Here is a 20,984-nt window from a genome sequence, read left to right on the forward strand (position 1 = left end):
TACAGCTTCTTCGGAAGCTACTTATTAGCTCCATACTCTGCATGGAAACTTCATCCCAAGAATTTAGTTGGTTTTGTTAACCATGTAGTACCTAATTGGGGCACGGTCTTACAACCTAGCTCAACTCCATCAATGGGTATGGCCAATCCGTAAACTGTGTACAGCAATCGGGCCAGCTTCAAAAGACAATCTTCGTGACAGTCGCAGTGGCATTTTTGAAACCAATGCCCTTCCGGCATACAAAAAAATTGGATAAATCGACAGTTTGCAGCCTTGCCATGTTCTCAAACATTTTCGTCAGTTTCGTTCACTTCGAATCGGAAGCTACCTTTGAAGGTGTCGAGAACGATTAAGGCAAACCCAGGTATTATGATATCGTCAAGAAATTCAATGCCAGCCAAAGCACCGTCAGAAGGATTCGCTTGCGAGAAAGATTGCGATCTTTTCGAACCAGTAAGCAACCAAACAGGACACTGAAGCAGAATCTACTGCTCGGAAGCTATACAACAAGCTTCTTATGAAATACGTGTAGGGATTATGGCAAATGATTAGCGATATCCCATTGAGTAAGCGAAATGCAAATAATAAATTTGCTGAAAATCCCACCTTTTGTAATAAACCATTTTAGCGTGCATTAACATATTGCTCACAACACAGCAAATATCGTTCGCTCAGCTCGTGTGGCGAAAAAGCACACGAAAAGGATGATGAGCAAATGGCACGGAAGAAGTGCAATGCCTTTGGGTTACATAGGAAGAAGAGAGAACGAAAGAAATAGACGCGGGAAAATTCGGTTCTTGCAAATGTATAGAGCGAGAGAGGGATTGGTAGCTCATTCAGTTGAATATTGTTGAGAACGACAGACGTTTATTTAAGTTCGAATAAATTAGGGTTACGACAATACGAACGATGCATCCTCATGGACAACGAAACGTACCTGAAGATGGATTATGAGTAACTTCCCGGACAAAGTGGATTCCTAACTGTACAAGGAGGAGAGCCTAATAAAACGTATACTTCCTTACATTAGAGCTCACAATGGACCAGTAAAGTGTTAGCCTGATTTGGCAAGCTGCCACTATAACGGAGAAGTGCTACATGCTACAGTGGTATCGAGTAAAGCTTGCTTCATTTAGAATTAGAACAAACTTTTGCTCATATTGTGGCGCTCTTGGTGGACGGATTTGGAAATCATTGGCGCCCACGTGTCGAAAATTTTGTTACCTTCACCTATGTAGCTTTTGACATTCCGCAAAACGAATGTATTTTGTAAACAAACAACATGAAAGCCGATAGAAGGGAAAAAATTCTGCACAGTTATTTGGAAAATCCATTGTGGTCTGCATCTAGGCTAGCTAAACAGCTGAAATTGCCCAAAAATACCGTATGGCGCGTTATCAAACGAGATAAAGAAACATTGTCGACGATTCGGAAGCCTCAAGCTAATCATCATGAAGACCATCAAGAGGAATCCCAATCTGTCACCCTGTCGGACCGTAATTTGACCAGAAAAGTCGGTGCTGCCCAAAGTACCGTGAGGAGAATTCGACTCCGGGAAGGAATCAAGTCGTATCGAGCTAGCAAACAGCCGAACCGAACCATAAAACAGAATAGTGCAGCCTAATTACGTGCACGAAAGCTATACGACCGGGTGCTAACCAAGTTCGACGGGTGTCTTCTGATGGACGATGAAACCTATGTCAAGGCTGACTTCGGGCAAATGCCAGGTCAAACATTTTACTTGGCAACAGCTCGGAGGGATATTCCAAGCAAATTTAAAATTGTTTTTGCCGACAAATTTGCACGAAAAGTTATGATTTGGTAGGGCATTTGCAGCTGTGGCAGAAATACGAAAGTTTTCGCTACAAATAAGACAATGACGTCAAAACTGTACCAAAAGGAGTGTCTCCAAAAACGAATTTTGCCGTTCATTCCATCCATCCCACCACCATTCCGTGATGTTTTGGCCAGATTTGGCAAGCAGTCATTTCAGCAAAGTCATTCAAGAATGGTATGCAGAGAAAAGGGTCCAGTTTGTTCCGAAAGACCTTAACCCATCCGTTTGCCCCAATTCCACTCTATTGAGAAATACTGGGTAATCATGAAGAGGAGACTTAAGGCAAAGGTAAAAGTTGTCAAAGACATCAATCAGATGAAGACCTGGTGGAATAAGATAGCCAAAACGATGGACAAAGGAAGTGTGCGCCGGCTAATGAGTCATATTACAGGAAAAGTTCGAGAATTCCTTCGAAACCTTCACGAATAATTTTTTCCGTATTTTTTCTAAAGTATGAAAAAAATGCTACATTTGTGTAAGAAAAGATCTTGAATTCAATAATGAATAGCTGAAATACACGCAATTGTTTTTGTTCCAATACTATCTGAAGCAAGCTTTAGGACATCTATTCAACCAACTGCCTTCAATAGGACACTGCCTCTAACTTCTGATAATAAATAACAGAAGTTGGCGCAAGTGTTTCATCATGCGCCATGCGTGAGAGTATGCTTGAAACTATCAATGTTTCCCTGTTGAATACAACAGATGTCGTTACTTCGTAGCGCATAGTGTGCATTTCTGTAACAGCTGAATTTTGCGCGACAATAAATTTACTGAACACAACACCCTTACTCTCTCATGCATCTCAGTTTCTTTTGTGTTTATCGCTAATCGCAATACAACGTTTGACACCTGAACCAATAAATAGTTGGTAAACATTGTTTTTATTTATTGCGTTCATGTTGCGAAATTTAATTTTTTCGAATTGAAATGTCGCAAACAGGGCTTTTCATAAAGCCCTATAAATGTACCTTTATAGGGCTTCAGCTTTTTAGGGCTCTCGGATGACTGGTAGTAAGATGCTATGGAGAAGTATAGGAAATGTTTGTTTTTTATCAAAATTAGGCAGAAACCATGAAAATTAAGTATAACAGAGTAACTGTACCTCAAATAAAATATGATTAGTTATTGTTTTTCAGGTAGGTAAACATAAATAAGTGAGAAATTTTGATTTTACTACCACTAGAAAAGCGCCATCTCTTGAAATGCAACGGTTCGTATGGTGTCCTATTCCGCTCAATTGAGAAATATTGGGCAATTATAAAACAGTAGAAGAATGGAAAGATGATTCGAGGACAGAGGTGAAGGGATAATAGAGCAAACTAACCCCTCAAGTTAGCCAACGGAGTGTCCAAAATATGATGAGTGGTATTCGAAAAAAAAGTTAGAGATTTCATCAAAGCAAAATTGGAATACTATTTTCATATATTTTCATTTTACGTTATCGATACTGCGCCGAATGAATTACGATCAACCAGTACTGTCGGTCCTGGGTTGCCGTTTTCCCATCCATTAGAATACCAGCTGCACTGCACAGTCGCCCTGGACAGTGTACAACCATCGGCCCGAACTCTACGGCCTCTTCAACGTTCTCTTTTTTGAGCTCAGAATTTTATGTTCTTTTGAGCATAAGCAAGCACTCGTCGATCAGCTTCCATTAGTGTCCATAATTCATGTCCATATAGGGCCACCGGAAAGATTAGTGCTTTGTAGAGCGTCAGTTTTGTACGAATTTGCAAACTACGGGAATTCAGCTGGCTACGTAATCCGTAGAATGACCGATTCGCGGCTGCAATTCGTCGTTTCACTTCGCGGCTTACATTAGTGGCACCGTTGTCACACGAGCGTACCAAGGAATATGAATTCCTCCACTATTTCATATCGTTCTCCTCCCAGCTCCACCTAGGCACTAACACCATTTTGAACTCTCACGCCCCTTGCCAGCAACCATTTGGGCGCTCTTCGGTTGATTCCGATCATATCGACGTCATCTGCAACGCCTGAAGCATATGAGATTTGAGAGATGTCGAATAGCAGGGCAGAGAGGGCATCCCCTTGCTTCAGTCCACCCAACGTCACGAATGCGGCTGAAGTCCCACACGCTATTCTGACGCATGGTTTTGACCCAGCTAACGTCGCACGAATCAGCGTAATTAGTTTAGTCGGAAAACTATTATCTAGCATTATCTGTGAAACTCATTTAGTTTGACTGAATCGTACGCCGCCTTAAAATCTATACACAGATGATGAATCTGTAAGTTGTACTCACGTAACTTATTTAACTTGTCTAGTAACAGACGCAGGGGGGAACTACATCTGATCCGTCGTGGAGCGACCCTCACGAAAACCAGCTTGGTACCCACCGACGAAGAACTCCGGTAACGGTCACAGTCTACAGAACAGGATACGAGAAAGCACCTTATAAGCAGAATTAGGCAATGTAATGCCTCGACTGTTTTTACAATCGAGTCGATGTCTATTTTGAAAATAGCACAAATGAGGCCATCCAACCACTCCTCCGCAGTGGTTAGAGAATTCACCAAAAAATGAACATTTGAATCAATGAACGTCCCTCATGAACATTCACTATTCGCCTGTACTTTTCTCCTCAAATCCACGGCAGGTTTATTTGCTACTCTTCTGTTTACCGGCAATTGGCCGATGTTATGGAAAACGACGTTTATGTTATGGGATAAAAAAGACATCGATAATTACTGAGGTATCGCTGTTTCAGGGACCATTGCAAACAATTCATCGACGAGTCCCAACATGGATTCATGCCACGTCAATCCACTACGACAAATCTTCTTTCATTCACTACTTATGCTACGGATACCATGTCAAAGAGTTTCCATACTGATGCATTGATGCATTTGATAAGCTGAATTACGAAATTTTAACTGCTAAACTCGACAGAGTGGGACTTGGTAGCACCTTACAGCTTTGACTGAACTCGTACTTGGTTCATCAACATCTAGTTATTAAAATCGGAGAATCAATACCCGGCTAGTTTATTGCTACGTCCAGTGCTCCATAAGGTAGCCATCTTAGATCGATCGTTTACGTTGTGTATTTCAACAATGTAAACTATTCGCGACGAAAACCCAGGCTGATAATGATGATGATCTCACGATCTGTTTCGAGGTCAAAAAAGTAGAAAAACGCCAACTGCAACAACTATTTGTCAACGAGTGCTTTTCAAAATACACTGAAGTCGCTTTTTACGAGGTATTTTTATACGCGGTTTTTTTTACGCGACTATTTTTACGCGGTTTTCGGAATTTACGCGGTTTTTTTACGCGGTTTTGATTTACGCGGGACGTATCCTGCGCGTAAAAAGCGACTTGAGTGTAGTGTACTACTATAGGTAACGATATAATTTTTCAGCTTTTCAGCTATCATCCAACGGTGAACTCACAAGAAAGTTCTGCATTAATAGCCTGGGGGTCCTTGGCCTGATTATGAGAAGCTAACGAAAAACTAACATTTATTGCTCGTCGGTTTGGATTGCCCATTATCTTTACGCCGTTGATCGGTTAAAGTAAATACAAAATAGATTCATTTGATTCGCTCTTCGTCACCCGCCATGGAACATTCCGCTCCAGCTACCGAGATATTAAGCAACCCTGGTGCTAATTGAACTGAACACCCTTGCGTTGCAACCAAGAGATATCTGGTTGCAATTCTTGTAGCTGAAGACCGATTGCACATGGCTTCGCAACAGCATTAGTTTACGGGTTCAACCACGACCTCTTCATAGTGCAATGTTCATCCACATGCCGTTTCGAAGGACCAAAATATGAAGCAAACGGAGCCATTGTCAGGCTTAAACGAGTTTTCAGCGAAGACTCAGTTTGGTTTAATTTTAGTATCACTCGTAAGATAATTCAAAGGAACATTTGAAACATTTTCTTGACTAGTTAGATTAAACTTATCATTAGCACAACATTTTAAATTAATAAATTAACTAGAAACATATTTTCAAAAATTTTAAAATATCTCGGGAATGCTAATTCTAAGAAGTTTGTTACCCAGAGCATTTTGGTTCATAATGTATTGAAAAAGGTTGTGATGTTAACTGGGTATGTACTAATTTACACAATTAAATGTAGTTCGAAAAATACCTAATATATTTTTGCTCTAAATCCCCATTTTAAGATAATTGCTCCCACGTGGAAAATTCTTCATTATATTATTTATTTTGAACTTTCATTCTACTACAACCAATACGATGCTAGTCTAACAAGCCAGTCGTTATATGTTCTGGAGTCAGTCCTGCACTCTAATGACTGGACTGCGAAGTCAGTGTCGATAAAGAAGGGTCAAGTCTTAAAGAAGTTCAAGACTTTACTTTTTTAGGTACGTGTAATGTTTTTCATTTTGACTTATTTCACCTAAAATACTCTATTGTGCTCATGTTTCATACAGTCAGTTTGTGGTTTTTCTAAAGTATACTTTACTTATAGATTTTGGCAGCGATCTGTCTAGATTTCAAAAATTCGAATTTTAACGGAAATTATGGGCAAATCTCAGAAATCACGATGACATTCTTGTATGTAAATTCGTGTACATAAATCTAGGTAACATCAATTTCATGAAGCAACACGTTTAGCTTGAATCAAACGATATGTGTATGATTACGTATAGCAAAGCAAAGCCATGGGTATAAAAGTCCTTCAGAACTTGACCCTTCTTTATAGACCGACTTCGCACTTCGCAGCTGGTTATTAGAGTACAGGAAAAATACGGGGCGAGTGCGAAGATCATGTTAACTCTATAGGGGCACCACCCAGTCGAGATTTGAACATACGACGACTGGCTTATTAGGCCAGCATCGTACCCCGGAGCTAACTGATTACGAACGTACCCCGGAACATGATTACGTATAAAGTAGCAATTATCAGAGAGGGGGTGTAAGACATTGCTTCCAGCATTAACATCCGGCTACCTGATAAATAGCTTCACCTTGCAAACTTAATTTGCCTGATAGTTTGTTTGACAGAAGGGTGCGTCAAAATCCTCTCGGACCCTAAATGATTAGGGGTGATTATCACATCCCTCAGCCTGTCTTCGATTCATTGGATACCCTGCAGCTTAATATACCCTCCACTTTTACTGTATTTATATTATTCAATTCCGGATTCACTTACCTCGGCACTACAGTTCAGTGTAAAAAATTATGAAAATACTGCTTGAAATGAAAGTTTTTATTAATTAGGTGAAAAATTCATAGAAAGCGGATCTCTACAATAGTCCCATCAGGTACAAATAAATGTTCAGTTTACTCGTTATTCTAGTAAAAATAAATCTAAAAAATAATGTTACATGCCGGCATGCATGCTGGTAATATTCACTGCAGGTATTTTAATTGCATCCAACGGTATACTAATTATAACAATATTAATTCCTTCATTTTAAATATCATTGCATATTATCCAAACGAGTTGTTCGGTTTTACTTTCGCAAAGCATGTAACACCGCATGTTCACAATCGATATAACGCGAACAGTTGGCAAAATTGCATACATTACTTAAAATTTATTGAATCAATTGATTTAATAAATTACTACAACAGTAGATACAAACTGAAATGATTGCCATAACACCAACCCCAACAATCAGTAATTTACCGACCGAAACAGTTCAATGGCGGGGAAACCAGTTTAAATTAAATAACGTTAAAGCTATTTCCATTACAACAGTGCAATTGATGACGGCCCGCGACGACGGCATTGTGCGCCAGCCAAACAACTACAAATACAGTGTAATAGTCGATGATAAATATAAATTAATTTACCTTTTGCCCGGATTGATTTCCCGCCTGTTTCACTCACACATAACGCCCGCCTGCCATTCATTATTCCAGATTGAGCCCGATAATGCGGATCGTTTGTACAGGCATTTATTTCTCCTTTGTGTTCGTCGTTCGTACTCGGCGCACTTTGTGCTCTGCTCGCCTAAGCTTTGCGGTAGAGCAAGAGAGACAGTCCTCTACACATTACTGTTGCTCACCTCGCGCGACAAACGCAAGTAAGCTCTATCGACGCTGTAAGAGGGAGTGGCTAAAATTAAATATGAAGGTAGAGAGCAGAAAGAGAAAATGATAATCGCCGATTAGACTCTGTGAACGAGATCAGTCTCGTGTACATCCCTACCGATTTGTTAGGAAATTTCGGCACAATTTTGAACACTAAAAATTTGTTTTCGTGAAAAAATAAGCTTTACAGAAAATTGTAAAATACATTTAAAACACTAATTATTCACAAAAACTTTACGATGTAGATGTCGACGTAACGTGAGCACGTGTACTGCTTACACACATAAAAGTATAGCAATCTAACGGTGAGCTAACTAACAAAACGAAAAACAACCAAAACCTTTAACGTTTATACACAAAAATGATTAATCATTAATACACGTCAAACCAACTAACGCAACAGTCAGATTTCCAAGCTAGTCCAAGCTTAGAATGATGTTGATAGCTGGTATCAGGAGAGACTGTCTTTTTCGCGAGGAAACTGTGGCATCGGAAGATCTTTGGCGTAGCATTTGCAGTGGCACGATGTCACTGGGCACTCGGTGTTTTGGCTGTAAAAAATAATTTGAAAAAAAAAAACAGAACACAGAGAACCGTAAGTAACGTTGAAGATTTTCTTCAGAATCTTTTCTTTCTATGAATACTTAAAATAAAGTACCAACTTCTAAAATCGGTTGCGTTCTCTGAAGTATGGTTCAAGTACTATCGCTAGCTAACAAACAATGTGGACTTGAAAGATTTGCAACGCATTTCTTAATCACCGTGGAACGAAATATTGATATTTAATAAAATCTATGTAAGTTCCCAATCACTATCTAACTAAATTACTTTCCATATAATAGCATTAACCAGCATTAGTGGTCAAAAGACGTGCCCGGAAGTTGTACAATGAGGTTCTTACGAATTTCGAACGATGCATGCTCAAGGACCACGAAGCGTACGTGAAGATGAATTATGAGCAGTCTCCCGGACAAAAGTTCTATAAAGTCACTGATCCTCGTGAAGTCCCTAGAAAGTTCAAATTCGTATTTGCCAATAAATTCGCAGAAAGCTCATGATCTTGCTTATGATTCTAAAATGTACAAGCAGGAGTGCCTGAAAAATGTATTCTTCCGTTCATTAAACTACCGTTTCTCCAGAAAGTACATCAATCCTCGGACATCGAAATTCCGCCCAATTGAGAAATATTGGACAATCGTCAACAAGGAGTTGAAGAAAAGTCGAAACGTCCTTCGGAATGCGACAGAGATGGAGAACAAAATGGACGGTCAGGTTAGCCATCGTTTGTTCGCTTAGTTGACAGCTCGATAAATCACAATTCACGAACTAAATTTCGTGTTAGCTTCGAGTACATTCAAAGAACCGTGGTTCCTTTTCAAAGGCCATTGGTGTGAACACTATTTCTTGTGAACCAGTTTATTTAAACGACTCGTGACTCGTACGCCTATCCCTATTTCGGACAACCCTTTCGAGTTTCAAAGGCCAGAAATCAACATAACAACGGCAACGCATGACGCCAATAGAACATGGCATTCAACGAGTCATCTTTGAGGCGCCATCACTGTCTGAAATTGAAGCAACAATAAAAAATACGGAACAATAGCGCCAGAGATAGAATGCCCAGGTAACCAATAACCATTCCCAATGCAATTTAAATGGAAGCCAATAAGCATTTAAGTTGCCTTAAATGCTACTTAAATGCTATTTTGGCAAAATATGCGGCTACTTTACTGCTAGCCCTCTTATAGTGCTGACAATGCTTACTTGCAGCTAGTTACCAACAAGAAGAATTTAAATAGAATTATGGATGCCAATTTACATCAGTTATGCAGTCAAAAGGCTGATAAACAGCAACCTGCAGTATAAAACGCCAGGGATGCTAATAAACGATTGATTTACTGCTTATATTAATGCTTAATGGTTACCTGGGTGCATTTCAGCCGAGACGTTCAAAGCTGACCCATCTTTTTAAGCCTAGATGACGCATCGGTTATTCAGCAACATAACCTCAACTTTTCCAGTGGACTAGATGCAAAGCATATTGGTCAAGGTTCCTAAAAAGGTAACCCAACTGAATGCGGTAGCTGGGGCGGCTTCGCGTTGCTCTAAAGGGTGTTCCACATCAAATTACACCATGGAAAAAACACTGTATAAAATTACCTAATTGACCCATCCTTTTTAAACTTTCAGACAATAAATTATAACCCATTAGTAAGCTTTTGGCACATTTCAATACAATAACCGTATGCTCGCACCTTACGAACTCCACTCATAAGGTTCTGTACAACATCTGGCTGCAGCTTCTTCTGTACGGAAACTCACTTTTTCTTCATGTCTTCCTCAGATTTGACCTACTTGGGATGCTTTCGTAGTGCCTGCTTCCTAATTATCCAGTATTTTTTCGATGGGCCTTAGTTGCCGTGCATTTCGTACCATTCCAGGACATCCTTGGAATAATAGAACGAAGCTAGATCCGGCCAGAAGATCGTAGGGCCCTGGTGTTGCTTCAACATAGGAAGCAGACGCTTCTGTAGACAGGTAGATCTACCCGTTTACAATTCCGGTAATCACGAACGGCGCACTTCGTTTGCCACATGAGCAGATCGTTTGCCAAATCATGTATTTCTTGGCCATCTTTGAAAGTTTCTGCTTCCTTATTTCCTCTGGAACATCAAACTTGTGCTGTGCGGTGAAACACAGTAGCCCCAAAAGCTGCCGGAAGTTCACCTTCACAATGAGGCTTCGTCAGCATCTGCGTGTACAGTTTCCGGGCCCGTAACTTTGGAGCCTTCTGTACTTTGTACGTATGCAGTTCCTCCCGTTCATTGGCTCTCTGAACGAAAGACTTGGACAGATTCCACTTTTTGGGCCGAAGCATTGGGATTCTACTTTAACGCTTCCACGACCCGTTTGTGATCCAGATCACTAATAGAGCATCTATTCTGGCCGCATTTCTTCTTCCGTTTGATGCTCAGAGTTTTGTAGACGTTTAACCACACGACTCACAGTTGAGTGCAAGATTACGAGTTGTTTTCCGATGCCCAACAAGATAGTTGAGAATTTTCCAGGTGATTGCGCAAAATCAATTTGCGACGTTCTTTTCCGGGTGACGCAATTTTCCTCAATTTTCGAAAAAGTCACAGCGATAAAAATAGTGTATATTGTTTGCACTCTAAACTACTTATACCAAATTTTCGAGACAAAATACCCAAGGGGTAATTTTCTACGTTTCTTCCGCGGTGCAATTTGATGTGGGACACACTTTATATTACTCTTAAAGTACTCTGTAAAGTAATCCATAATCGTATCCAGGAAAACATCGATGATACTCTCCGGCGACAGCAAACTGGAATATGCGTAGACCATATCTAGTGCCGTAGGGTGCGCCTGACCAGAATGGCCCCCGCCAGTGCTAGGTTTTGGAGGCGCTAAAAAGGGCCTGAAATTCAGCAAGGCCCTGGCAATAATTATGATAATTTTTTTAACAATTTTTAGAGTCTCTTTCTAAAGATCAAGGTAGTAAAATTATATTTCATGAAACAACACTGAAACAAATTATTCATTGTTATTTCGAAGAAATACTCCCACTTTACTGCTAATACCCTAGGACAGGACGTGCCAAGTGTCAACCGCGGCGTTGACCCAAAATTGACCCAATTTCTGATTGGCTGAAAACGACGAGCAACCGTTGACTGGGCAATATAACGCGGTATCGCTTTCAGTGTTGCTGAAACTCATTAGGTAGTAGGAATACGACAATAAGTGATTTTTTCCGAATTTTGATTTCTTTTGTATTCTGTAGTTCTATGCTTGGTTCTATATAAGTTTTGTTTGTACACAAATTTTAATTTTCAAAATGAAATGCAAAACATGATTTTGGTCGCGTAAACTGTGGCGTATTCGGGAGCTGTTGTTCGGCAAACGAAGTTATTATTAAAATAATATGTGCAGGCAACAGTGGTGCAGAGTGTAACAAAGAATATTCAATCGGGATGGCGGTAATAATAAGAAGAAGAGTAAGAAGCCAGATTGCACGTCCTGTCCTAGCTAATACCGCTTACGGCTCACGGGACTTAATGAAAAGTAAAATGCGTTTTTGACGCACTTTCTTTTGTATACATTCGAATTCATAGTCTTGGATGCATACATTATAAAAATGCTCACTTTCTCCCACAGGAACAGATCCCTTGTCAATGTCAAATCTTTTTTTTTTTGCGAACTTATTCGTCAAAACAAACTTGAATCTGATGCGAACCATGCTGCGAGCTGGAACCTTGTAGAATTTGATTCCCGGGATTTGGTTGAAGTCGATTTCGCTTTAAGTTTCACGTTTCGTCAACATCTGGTCGTACAGCTTTCCCCAACCCGAATTCTGACCACCGTTCCTTTTTGAGGTTTCGGTTGGGTTGTCTGCTTGATCCGAGAGCTAACGAGATCTTGGTCAATCGCAATTGATAATCAAGGGTTCCAAACCGATGCGATGATTGCTTTGCACTTTGCAGGCAGTCGTGAGTTTTCTTGTACTTTTCAATAATTCGCATTACAGAACTTTTAGGATAATCAAGCAGGTTCACCTGCTCTTGAGTTGATGCTGATGGATTTTGGAGGTGACTGCGCACAATTATGTGGCTCTCTTGCATGATGAATATCTCGGATCCATAGTTTCAAACTGCATAGTTTTAAATAAGGGGGCGCCAAATTGGATCATCGCTAACGGCGCCACAGTGCCACGTCACGACTCTGACCATATCACAAGCAGCCGCATTATATTGGACCAGATCAACGAACTGCAGGACTTCTGTAGGTTTCCGTTGACTTTGTAAAAACGTTTGACCGACTCAACCACGAAAACATCTAAGGCGCACTAAGGCTGCTGTGTACCCAGATATTCAGGCTACGTTCGACACAGTAGATCATCAAATACTCTTGCACAAGCTCTCTAAACTGGGTATTCCTGATAGACTGACTTCGTGGTTGAGCTCATATCTTACAGACTGTACTTTACATATCAAGCTGAATTCAAAAGTTTCACGTGAATTTGGCAATGCTTCTGGTGTCCCACAAAGTAGTAACTTGGGGCCTTTGCTTTTTGCCTTGTACTTTAACGATATTGCTATTCTGCTGGGTTCCGGATGCGTACTGGTATATGCCGATGATCTAAAGATCTATCTAGTTGTGAAATCTGTTGACGATTGCCGCCGATTGCAAACACTGCTGGACATCTTCGCTGATTGGTGTAACAAAAACAGGCTAACAATAAGCATTGCCAAATGTGTTGCTATATCATTTCATCGTTGCAATGTGCCTATCTCATTTGACTATCAGATAAACGGAGTTGTTCTAGAACGCGTCGATCAGATTAATGATCTTGGAGTTCTGTTGGATAACAAGCTCACGTTCAACCAACAATATACTGCTGTCATCTCAAGAGCTTCGCAGCAACTGGGATTTATCACAAAAATTGCTCGTGACTTTAAAGATCCGCATGGCTTGAGCGCATTGTACTGCGCATTAGTACGACCAATACTTGAAAACGCCTCATCTGGAATTCCTATAACTTGTGCTGGACAGCTAGAATAGAACGTGTGCAATGAAGATTTGTCTGTATCGCTCTAAGACATTTGCCATGGCGTCTACCTAATAATCTTCCCCGCTACGAAGACCGTTGTCAGCCTTTAGACTTGAATACGCTAGAGAGTCGTCGGAAGAATCAACAAGCGACTTTTGTAGCCAAGCTACTCAATAATAAGCTTGACGCCCCGATTTTACTGTCTCGAATTGATTTTAGAGCTTCACGTAGACAGCTTCGTTCATCGAACATGCTGACAACTAGATTCCATCGGACCATGTACGGATTTTATGAACCACTGACGTCATGCACTCGCACCTTCATGCTAGTCGAAGCCTTATTTGACTTCGGAAATATTACCTCACGCGCTTTCAGATAATGCGATAATGCGTAACATCGGAGCCTTGCGTACCTACTTACTTACTTACTCGATTGTGGGCTACCGCTCTCCAATTCCTCGGACACCGAGTATTCTTCGGCAGATCTCGCTCCACCTGGTCTAACAATCTTGCTCACTGCACTCCAAGTCACCTTGTTCCTACCGAATTTCAGGCAAACACTACCTTTGCAGGGTAGTTGTTCGGCATTCTTACAACATGCTCTGCCCATCGTATCCGTCCAACTTTAGCTACCTTTTAGATACTGACTTCGCCATACAGCTGTGCAAGTTCATGGTCCTCCGCTGGCCAGCATGTACTTTATTTTAGACGTATTTGCCTTCAACCCAATTGTTTTCTACTTCGCGCTTTAGTCTGGTGTACTGTTCAGCCAACGCCACAGATGTTCTGCCGATAATATCCAAGTCACGGGCAAAGCAGATATATTGGCTAGATTGGTTGAAGATCATGCCCCGCGTGTTGATGCGCTCGGTTCATAACACTTTGTAGCGCGATGTTGAACAGCAGGCATAAGAGACCATACGAAGTCTTCTGTGTGATTCGAATGAACTTGACAATCCACCCGAGCTCCGAACATAATAGTGTGTACCATCCATCGTAGATTGAATCACTCTGATGAACTTCCTGGGGAAGCTGTTGTCGTCCATGTTTTTCAACAACTCTTTCCGTTCGATGGTATCATATGCGGCTATGAAGTCAACGAACAAATGGTGTATTCACGGCCCTTTTGGAGGATCTGCCACCGTCAGGCAGGGACATTTGTGAATTCTTTCAACACGCAGCGGTATCAAGCTCAGGCATCGATCCGTCTCCATAGCATAGCATACCGATACCATAGCAGCATACTGAGAAAGGTAGACCGATTCACCAGCTCGGATCCCTGAAAGAACTTCCCGCGCTTTCGCTCTCTTTGTGTTCAAACTTCCGACCATTTCTCTGCCGTAATTCAATAGAGATTACATCCAGTGGCTAGCATTTCATGGCACGTTCTTGACATTGATTCATTCGAATAGGGACGTTTCGTCCATCAAAAAATTTCACTTTTTAAAAGCAGTTTTACAGGGTGAGACATCGCAACTTAACGCAGCTTAACAAATACACGTCGGCAGATACACTAATGGATATCTGCTGAAAAAACGACGTCTCACACTACAGACAATCAGCCATTCTTCAATCAAACAGGATTGCTATTTGTAAACTTTTTACAAAGAAGTGCCTTGAATACATTCTAACTCGCGTAATAAAGATTGATGGTATGATCAGTCTGATCGTTAAGGACCTGTTGAACGTTGGAGTTTGTTCAATTCGACATTTTATATTCAAAATCCACATGGAACGCATGAGGGGATAACGTAGGGCTGCCTATCATTACGTTACAAATCTATACCTATAAAGAAGGATTTCTGTCTGTCTGTCTGTCTGTCCGTATGTTCCTTATAGAATCGAAAACTACTGAACCAATCGGCATGAAAATATGCATGTAGAGGTATTTTGGGGCCAAGAAAGGTTTTAGTGATGGTTAGAAACCCCTCCCCCCACTAAGAGGGGGGGCTCCCATACAAATGAAACACAAATTTCTGCATAACTCGACAACTAATCAAGCAAATAGAACAAAATTTGGCATGTGGGTGTTTTCGGTGACAAGAATTTATTCTATGGTAAATTGAGACCCCTCCCCTCTTTATAAGGGGAATTATAACTCCTCTTCTCTTTAAAAGGGGGGGGCTTCCATACAAATTTCCTCATAACTCGAGAACTAATCAAGCAAATGGAACCAAATTTGGCATGTGAAAGTTTTCGAGGGCAAGAATATTTTCTATGGTGAATTAGGACCCCTCTCAACTTTAAGCGGGGGGGGGCTCCTATACAAACGAAATACAAATTTCCTCATAACTTGAGAAGTAATCAAGCAAATGGAACAAAATTTGGCACGTGGGTGTTTTTGGAGACAAAATTTTTTTCTATGATGAATTGGGACCCCTCTCCACTTTAGGAAGGGGGGCTCCTATACAAATGAAATGCAAATTTCCTCATAACTCGAGAATTAATCAAGCAAATGGAACCAAATTTGGCATGTGAAAGTTTTCTAGGGCATGAATATTTTCTATGGTAAATTAGAACCCATCCCCACTTTAAGAGGGGGGGCTCCTATACAAACGAAATACAAATTTCCTCATAACTCGAGAACTAATCAAGCAAATGGAACCAAATTTGGCACGTGGGTGTTTTTGGAGAAAAAAATTTTTTCTATTGTAAATTGAGACCCCTCCCCTCTTTATAAGGGGAATTATAACTCCTCTTCTCTTTAAAAGGGGGGGGCTTCCATACAAATTTCCTCATAACTCGAGAACTAATCAAGCAAATGGAACCAAATTTGGCATGTGAAAGTTTTCGAGGGCAAAAATATTTTCTATGGTGAATTAGGACCCCTCCCAACTTTAAGAGGGGGTGCTTCTACACAAATAAAATACAAATTTCCTCATAATTCGAGAACTAATCAAGCAAATGGAACAAAATTTGGCATGTGGGTGTTTTTGGAGGCAACCATTTTTTCTATGATGAATTAGGACCCCTTACCTTTTTAAGAGGGGGGCTCTCATACAAACGAAATACAAATTTCTTCATAACTCTAGAACTAATCAAGCAAATGGAACCAAATTTATCATGTGGGTGTTTTTGTAGGCAAGAATATTTTCTATGGTATATTTTCTATGGATTTCCCCACTTTAAGAGGGGGGGGGGCTCCTATACAAATGAAAAACAAATTTCCTCATAACTCGAGAACTAATCAAGCAAATGGAACCAAATTTGACATGTAAGTGGTTTTGGACGCAAGATTTTTTTCTACGGTGAATTGAGACCCCTCTCTTCTTTAGAAAGCGAGTTATGGCCCATCTCCCCTTTAAGAGGGTGGGCTTCCATACAAATGAAATGCAAATTTCCTCTTATCTCGAGAACTAATCAATCAAATAGAACCAAATTTGGCATGTGGGAGTTTTAGATGGCAGAATTTTTTTCTATGGTGAATTACGACCCCTTCCCCTTTTAAGAGGGGAGCTCCCATACAAATGAAATTCAAATTTCCTTATAATTTGAGAACTAATCAAGCAAATAGAACCAAATTTGGCATGTGGGAGACTTTGGAGTCTTGAATTTATTTTACGATAGTTAGAGACCTCTCACCCCTGTGGTAGGGGGATATGGACTCTCATACAAATAAAACAGAAATTTTTGCGAAACTCAAAAGCTAATCGAACTCGAGAAATTCGAGACTTTTCCATAAAACATTAGTCAATACAAGACCACAAAAACTATCTATAGGTACACTAGATCATTCAGGACGAGACGATCGCGAGTGTTGCCGGTGACCCGCCGTCGGAAGCGCTGGAGGGCTTGCAAAACTCGAGATTGTGGCAAAGATCATCCGAGATTCATGATTTATGTACAACACAGGTTAATTTGTGGAAATACGAAGTTTGTCGGGTCAGCTAGTAGGTTATAAACTATTGCTTAACATTATCATGGAAAAAATGCGAATCGGTTATGAACTCTCTTACAACTAGCATTACTTACTTGAACCACTCGGCCAGATGTTCGGTGTGGCCGCCATGCCGGCAGGTCTGACACCAGGAGAACCACTTGGAGAACGGTTTCGACTGCCAGCCGATCTGTCCCTGGGCAACGTGGTTCTGCGAAATGGCTCCCATCGTTGTTCCCATGTGAAGCAGGCAGAGCGCGCACCGCGGCAGCGGTTTCCGGCAATTCGGGCAGGACGACAGTTTGTGCATTACAGCGGCGTTCGTTCTAAGGCGGGCATCCTCCTGTAGTGCCATGGAGACATTTTTTCCGCAAAAATTGCACAACAAAAACACGGAGCGTGAATTTTGCGGTGGTGATCGAATGCGACCCAAAGTAATGTCCAATTCGGCGCGTTGCTCCCACAAGCCCCATATGTCCAGAAGGTCTCTGTACGTAGAAATCCAGTACTGTACACGGTAGTCGGTCAGAAGATCCGAAGTGAGGAAACGGGATGCAATTAAAGCAACAGTTTGTACGTCTTCCGTTCGATCTAGATGACTTTGCAGTAACTTGATACCATCATTCGTTGCTCCGGTAAGTAAGAGGCCATTCAAATCGCCAACTTCAATGCAATTGGCGACCATCCCTTTGATGAAATCTGCCAATTTAAGATCTGACAAAAAATTACAGGCAAAAGCCATTCGATCGCCAAGCGTTATCTCCGTTTCGTTAGTAACAATCTCAAACCCGTCTTGTTCATGAGCCAAAAACGAAAACATACATCTCAGATAGGGATCATCAATTTGCATCCTAGCTGCTCCGCACTGCTTGCGCCACAAAGCGGAACGTTCCGAACTAAATCCAGACAGTGCAATAGCTGCGACTCGCAGTAACGAACTTGGATCCGTAACTTGCTCTGCCCCTTTTCCGAGTATTTCAATCGCTTTGTTTATTCTAAAGTGGAAGCAAACTATCAAAGCTGCTCTCGTAAATTCCTTGTTTGCACACAATTCATCAATGAACGCCTGGAAAGAGCTTTCCTTTTTCCGATCGAATGTCCAACCGCAAAGCAACTGTGCTGTATCTCGATGTTCGCTTCTATACACAACTAAACCACTACCGATGCTAAAATCAACCCATTTCATCATGACAGGTTCTGAGCGGGACATCGCTGGACCGTCGGGAGCACTACAAACACCCAGGATAGTGTTCAGTCCAAGCTTACAGTCCTCTTTGATCATGTGTCCCAAAAGACGCCAAACTCCTTTCAAATTAGCATTACTAGCCAGATCACCGTTGCTCTGAATCTCGGCCATCAATCCGTAATTATTTAATGCACGCTTCTGAATCATATCAGCTATATCCTCTTCATAGCTATCGATTCCGCAATCCCACTGGTTCAAAGAATCAGATGGAGTTGTCGGTGGAGAGGGTGTCAAAAACTGCCGCAACTCATTGCCGTTGTTACCGAACAAATTATTATTGTTATCCCAGGAGATAGCCACTCGCTGCGGTACCTGGTAGTCGCGAATGAGGCCCGTTCCAGAAAGAGCTAACATTCGTTCCAAATCGTACGGATGCCATGAAATGTAGCCCATCGTTGGAATTCGGCCGCCACTTCGCGCTGGAAATGGGGAAACAAAGCGCTTTATCGAATGTGGTTCTCCGCCGTCCATTTCCGAACCAGGCCAATGCAAATCCGTTAAATGTATCAATGGTGAATCACGCTGCAAAGCAGTCAATACCGAAGACCTTGTCGGACACCAGGACAAATGGGTAATGTTTTTCTGCATCTGCATCTGACTGATGGATTTATCCAGCGAGCGAAGATCCCACAAATTGATGACATTATCTACATAGCTAGCCAAATAACGGCCATTGGGTGCAATGCACAAACCGTTTACCGTACGTGCATTGGCCACAGTTACAACAGCCGAGTTCTCTAAAATAAAACACAGATAGTTAAATTCTCACCCCACCAGAACCAATAAATTCCAACATACGCCTAAAGTCCATCATTTTAATATATTTATGGCTCATTCCAGCTATCATAACCTGTGGAAAGGTTCGATCCCAACAAATAGAATGTGCGGTTTCCGAAAGACCAATCAATTGGAGAATGGCTATCAAGAAAATCAGTGTTATACAGGTAAGTTATGTAATATGTAATTCCCCGTAATTGACAACTTACAAGATTGATTGGGCACACCCCTCTCCGTGTCCCAAATCGTAATGCAGTGATCCGATCGGTTGCGATCGTGACCCATTGCGATAATACTCGGTTCTAGCTCGCTCCAGGCAATGCAAGTGCAGGGACGTGCAACGCGCGGAGCTGAAAAAGAGAAAAGTGTTTATCATCAACTGATCCAACTGGGCTAGTTCTCATGCTGCTATCTCATACTAAATTCAACATTGTTTTCGGTTGCAAAATTGCACAGTGCAACCTTTCCGTTTGGCAAGCCAGCTGCAAACAAAATCTCCCCATTCGAGTGGTAAGATGGTGCTACCGAACGTATAAATTGATAACGCGTCTCGAAGGCAATCAAAGTGGCAGTGATGGTTTTGGAGATGTTCATATTGATGTCTGAAATCAAAAAGGAGCTTTTTTAAAGCAAGCACTCCTCGGTACGCCTCAAATCCGGAAAAACTTACTGCTATTGATTCCATGTTCAATCAGTTCCCGATTTTTCACCTGGTACAGATTGATTTCCGATCCGGAAACAGTCAAAAAACGGTCCGAATACTTCGGAAACCAGTGCAGTTCGACAACGGTTTGCGTCATTTTGATTAATGGTTTTGCATATTACTAGTTGCAGGTCAAAACACCTAAATAACTCGTAATAACTTTTCAGAAACACTTCGAAAAACACGATACGTACACGATATAAACACACTAACTGATAAGGATGAACGCAAACAAACCATTAGCGCCGCACGCTGCTGATGGTACTGTTTGACGTTTGCAAGTGCGTGACGTTAGCCCCTACGCAGTGGGCTACAACGTAGGAATAAAGTACCCAAAAACGAAAGAATTATTATAAAAATATTAGAATATTTAACCTGGCAAAAAATAAACATAAATTACAAAAATTAAGCCCCATGAGTTACGAAATTTTATTTATTAATCAAAATAATTACTTCAGAGTAACAAACTTTTGATTTCGCGTTGATATTATACATTGAATGAAAGATTACTTTTTCAGTACCTGAAAAAATTGCTAGAAAACTTTTTTCTCTTATATATGCAAGTTTTGCGATGTATGAATCACTTGAGACTACATAACTATTTATATGTTGGTACGTAAAGCTTAGTTATATGAACACACACACAATTTCATTGAATTTTAACAGGGTGCCCCTATAAACTAACAGAGCCACAGAGCATCGCATAGTGGCACGTTTGGCGAAGACTCGATTTGACGTCCCCCGTTTTCTAAATCAGCGTTCCTTTTAAATATATTATTTTTTAGTGTTATACAATCATCAATGTTTCGTATCTTTCAGAAATATGTTTTGGCCTAGAAAAGTCAAGTAGGTAATCGTAATTTTAAGCAAATACCTTATGCTAAGCGCAGAAACTTTGGACTTTCTGATAAAACAGGGTTTGAAACATGACATGGCATA

At 41.0% G+C, this 20,984-nt stretch overlaps 1 protein-coding gene across 1 annotated transcript; it reads right to left on the bottom strand.

The window, feature by feature from the left end:
- Positions 1–8,095: 8,095 nt before the first annotated feature.
- LOC128742197 (GATOR complex protein MIOS) lies at positions 8,096–20,215 on the bottom strand. The gene is made up of 6 exons (XM_053838467.1): positions 20,013–20,215; positions 19,762–19,944; positions 19,552–19,692; positions 19,364–19,483; positions 17,415–19,302; positions 8,096–8,425 (listed from the first exon to the last, which is right to left on the bottom strand). The coding sequence occupies exons 1-6, from the start codon at positions 20,140–20,142 to the stop codon at positions 8,326–8,328; spliced, it is 2,562 nt and encodes an 853-aa protein (XP_053694442.1). The 5' UTR covers positions 20,143–20,215; the 3' UTR covers positions 8,096–8,325.
- Positions 20,216–20,984: the final 769 nt, after the last annotated feature.

Source organism: Sabethes cyaneus, chromosome 3 (assembly GCF_943734655.1).
Source record: "Sabethes cyaneus chromosome 3, idSabCyanKW18_F2, whole genome shotgun sequence".
NCBI classification, from domain to species: Eukaryota; Metazoa; Arthropoda; class Insecta; order Diptera; family Culicidae; genus Sabethes; species Sabethes cyaneus.

Coding starts and splice junctions, on each gene's coding strand:
- LOC128742197 (XM_053838467.1), bottom strand. CDS start 20,142: ATGACGCAAACCGTTGTCGAACTGCACTGGTTTCCGAAGTATTCGGAC. Junction 19,693..19,761: donor CGAAAACAATGTTGAATTTA/GTATGAGATAGC, acceptor TCTCTTTTTCAG/CTCCGCGCGTTGCACGTCCC. Junction 8,426..17,414: donor CATCTGGCCGAGTGGTTCAA/GTAAGTAATGCT, acceptor TATTTTTTACAG/CCAAAACACCGAGTGCCCAG.